Source organism: Centruroides sculpturatus, unplaced genomic scaffold (assembly GCF_000671375.1).
Source record: "Centruroides sculpturatus isolate CEXI.00-Female unplaced genomic scaffold, Cexi_2.0 scaffold480, whole genome shotgun sequence".
Classification (NCBI taxonomy): Eukaryota; Metazoa; Arthropoda; class Arachnida; order Scorpiones; family Buthidae; genus Centruroides; species Centruroides sculpturatus.
In genome coordinates, this window is record NW_019384976.1 from 282246 (window position 1) to 286853 (window position 4608).

Sequence of the window (4608 nt, forward strand, 5' to 3'; positions counted from 1 at the left end):
GTACAGTCGACCCCCCCTATAACACTGTTGATAATTCCGTTTTATATGAAATCCATGTTGTACGAGTCACTTAGATTTTACAAATACGTGTGCCGGGCTGTGAACGGCTCACGTATTTGTAAAATCTAAGTGACTCGTACAACATGGAATTCATATAAAACGGAAAAATCAACAGTGTTATGGGGGGTCGACTGTAATCGAAACACTATGTAATTACTATGGGATCTTAGTAGTCTATGTAGTAATAATATGTGAAAAAACATATTTTGCCCATTCTGGTTTATGAAATTAGCATTTATATTTACAGCTGCATCAACATGTGTGTTCAGAAAGTTCAAATTTTTAAGCAACTTTGTAAAAGTTTCTTATGGAGTGATTACTGCAATAATAACAATGCATTTCAATGAACAAAAATTAGAAACTTTTGAAATTCAGTATTGGTATTTATTATTTATCCAGTATTTCTATATACCTATATATGTATTTTGTTCGGCAATATCGTTTCAGCCTTACATATTTCATAAAGTATTCAAGCAATGCATGATTTTAGGCATCGGCGGAACTTGTAAGTACTGTATTCTCGATTGTTTGACATTATTATTGTATATCTAATGATTTATGCTTTCTCATTTAGTTATTGTCATTGTCATGACTTTAGTTACTGCTCAAGTATTTTTATTTGAAAGGAATTTATCACAACTGATTTTATCTTCTATTATTGCAATAATCCTAAATATTTTATCAAGCAAAGATACGATGGACCTTCTGATGCATTTTGGTAAGTTTAATCATCTGTTACATTTTGGTATGTTTATGTATTTAAAGTCTTACAAAAATTAAACATATAGATAATAAATCATTTAAATATTTGTTACAGTCAATTTGTCATTTATCTGATTGCCTGCAAAACTTCTCAGAAACTAAAAAAGCTAGATTATAAGGTTGTGAGTGGTGATATGAGATATCACCAAACCTGCAAATATGAATTTTATTTAAAATTTTTGAAAATCATCCAATTGATATCAGTTTGTTATACACTCGATTCTTATAAAGTGAACTATTTTCAGGAACATTTGCCATTTACTATACATTTAATGTTAAAAATATTTGATAAGTTGAAAATTTCAATACAGTGAACTGTTCTTGCAGGGCAACAGAATAATATGTTTTGTTAAGGTAAACTAAATTTGGCAAATTCACCAGACTACTCTCACTTAATTAAACATGAAACTATACAGGATTATGCATTCAGTAACAATATTTTAAGTTCATTAGAAGAAAATTAGATCATGTTATCTAAAAAGCAATTGAAAGTTTCCAAAATCACTTTGGATGTCTACATTAATATTAATAGTAATTTAGATTTTTTTAAAGAATAACAACTGAAGCCCATGTTGTGAAATATAATAACTATGATGCAGTTAATAGTGATGATGAATGTATTCTGTTAATTAATGGCTCAGATGCAATTAAATGTGTTATGCATCATTAATAAAACTAATATTTCCTAAGATATTTTTGATAAATTGGATGAAAGTGAATTAAAATTAATGATTTAAAGCTTGTTTAAAAGNCTGTAATCTAGAATCTAGCTGCAAGGTCCCGCTTCGCTGGGTTTTTATTTGTAGGCAAAAAGTAACGATAGTGAAGATTAAGATAATTACATTATAGCCAATCTTACCCATTTTCACAGAATGCAAGAATTAGGTACCCCGTTTCCAGACTAATTAGAGAACTTTTACATGAGTCTAAAAATATGTTCGATTTCCCGCAAAACGCAAAAAACCGTCTGTAAATACATGCCGCTTTATATTAACCTTTGTTACTCAACACTTCCATTGTTAACATTTGCATTCTTAACACTTCCATTGTTACACATCTTCGAAGTCAACCACTTTCAATCCCATATCTCCCGCACCCTTATAGCTATCGAGACGCAATCACCATAGCGCACGAATGGAGACTTGAGGGTACTACCACATACAAACACCATTCATGTGCGATGTGTAGATTTGGCTAAAAAGTGAAATATAGGGACACACACGTCCATTTTTATATATATAGATATAGATATACGAATTATACTCTGTAACACTACTAAACTAGAGCCTTATACCCCGTTCGCCTTGGTGCGATCTCCCTTGACCGTTTCAATCTCGACTGAAACGAGGGTCAATCGCGATCGACTGGAGAGAGTTCTCGAAACTAGATCCAGTCATAAGAGAGATCCCACAATCCCACGCGCGCGAGAAAGTACAAGATGGCTGCGGAACACGTGTCGGGCTATCGACAGCAAAATAAAAAAGATATTGTATTTCGAGAGACGATGACATCTGTCTATTATTAGATAAAAATATATATTATTAATAGAAATCCAATAACAAATTAGATTATTAGATTATATCGCAAGAAAAAGTATTGTATTTATTTCTAACCAAAACTTCCATTTGTCACGAACACCGACAAACTGTTGTTTGTCGGTGTTCGTGACTTACCGCGTAGTTATGTCAGTTTTATCATCGCGTGTAATATCCGGGTTCTTCTCAAGTTGACTGCTCACAGGCATTCAGTCAACTCGAGAAAAAAATTATTAAGGAAAAATTTTCTGTTAGAGAACCCTTTGTTAAATATTTCGAATATCACCACTGAGTCCGTCGGGAGCACGAACAATCGGAAGCCATTGGGGTTACCTAGGTACAGTACAGTCGACCCCCCTATAAGATAGAGATACGTTCCATTCTTTAGGAATCCGATTTCTTACGAATCATTCCAATCACAACCCGACACGTGTCAAGTTTACGGACTACGGCTGTTTGAAAGATTTTCTTCCATAAAATTAATCGATTCTAGACTAATCCGACTCAACATTTCCAAAATACGTATATTTTTTTTGGGAATAATCCGTATAAACTACGCTATAAACAAAAAATTGTAGGATTACTTACCGAGTGTCACCATTCGACATTGCCATTGCTCAACATTGTTTTCGTCGCGGAACAGCTCAGCAAAGAGCGGCCGATTTCTAACAACTTATTTTTCTGTGAAAACTTCGTAGAACTTCGGAGACATCATTAATATAAATAATTTTAATCGCCGTTGAATAAGAAATGTTTCTTTCACAAGAAATGTATAAAATTACAGTACTGTATTAGACTTACGGTACCTAATTTACATACTGACAGACGATAGTTAGCGTAAAAATCTCCGTAGCGTGGCGCCACGCTAGACGGCGGAAATTATATATTTAATTATAACAAAGTTACAATAAGTTAATATATAATTATATATACAGTACCTAATTTATATATAATTAATATATAATTATATGTACAGTACCTAATTTATATATAATTTATATAATACTGTCCAGACGATAGAAATCTCTCCGTAGCGTGGCGCTACGGACGGCGGGAAAGTAGTTCGGCTGCCCGATGACGTTTGAGGTAATTATAGGGAATTTTTATTGTTTTTTTACGGATACCGGTCACAATTTTTTCGTAGTTTTATAGGAATCGTAATTATAGGGACCGTAATTATAGGGGGTCGACTGTATACTTTAATCAATTTTTTTAATTATAATCGTGCAGTGATTTCGCTGTTCCGCGTGGAATAAAAAAATTATCGAGTTTGGCTAAGTTATGTAGAAATTGAGAAAAGTGAGATGATGATTTGCCAGAAGTGTGACATGGATGAAACATTATTAGGAAATCTTAATCTTAGATTCGATCACTAGGATACGCTGTATGACGACGTCACGACATTTGTCCAATAAGAATATATAACGCGAAAATAAGATTTAAACGTGTTGTAACATGCACTTGAAAGTAGGAATTCATCACGGTGATTGGCTGAAGCTGTCACGTGATTTAACGTTATTGCTTCTTTCTCTTTTAGAAGCTCGTGATTACATTACATAGATTCGATGTAGAAAATGGTTCGGGGAATCTAGTAGGATGTTTTTTGAGACTAAATAACAATCTGAAATAGATGATTCATTGATCCGAGCTAAAATTAGCATCGAAAATGATTACGAATCAATTTACTAACAAGAGACGGCATGACGTTGAGTCACCGATTTTGGTCAAACTCCGCGAGGTTTTTTTTTTTTTTAAACTCTTTTCGCCCTGTGGACACTAAGAGGGCCTCTTATTGTAAGTCCACAATGGGGTGGCTGGGCCCGACATATTCGGACGGACTACCCCCGAGAAATTCTTGGTATTTTTCGACCCGTCCCGATTCGATCCCGGGTCCTCCAGAGTGGTAGGTTGCCACGTTGACCGCTCGGCCATCCGGCTGTCCACTCGGTAAGGTTATAGTGCAACCCCAAATAAAATCCTATTGAATTCCTGTCATTTGTAGAGTGGCGGGTGGCTCGAGGGGCCCGTCGGTTTCGTAATCGTGTTGTGGTTGGCGTTTTGAATTTCATTGGTTTTAATGTAATTTTTTCTTTTTATACAAAGGTATAATTTTCATTTTGGTCTAGTAGTTTGTGTACGAGGGGCATTTAATGTTATTAAGTTTTGGCGGTTAAAGGTCGAGGGATGAAGAGATAGTAGGTGGTCACGTGTCGTATATATATATATATATATATATATATATAAATAACCT

General features: G+C 34.4%; 1 protein-coding gene across 3 annotated transcripts in view; it reads left to right on the forward strand.

Annotated features, from left to right (window-relative positions):
* Window positions 1-4608, forward strand: part of LOC111632677 (sodium/hydrogen exchanger 10-like) — a 40749-nt gene that overhangs the window by 9126 nt on the left and 27015 nt on the right. For all 3 annotated transcript variants that reach the window (XM_023377173.1, XM_023377171.1, XM_023377172.1), the window contains exons 2-3: window positions 308-565; window positions 635-778. In XM_023377173.1, the coding sequence (XP_023232941.1) occupies window positions 308-565; window positions 635-778 (402 nt within the window). The remainder of the gene's footprint in view (window positions 1-307; window positions 566-634; window positions 779-4608) is intronic.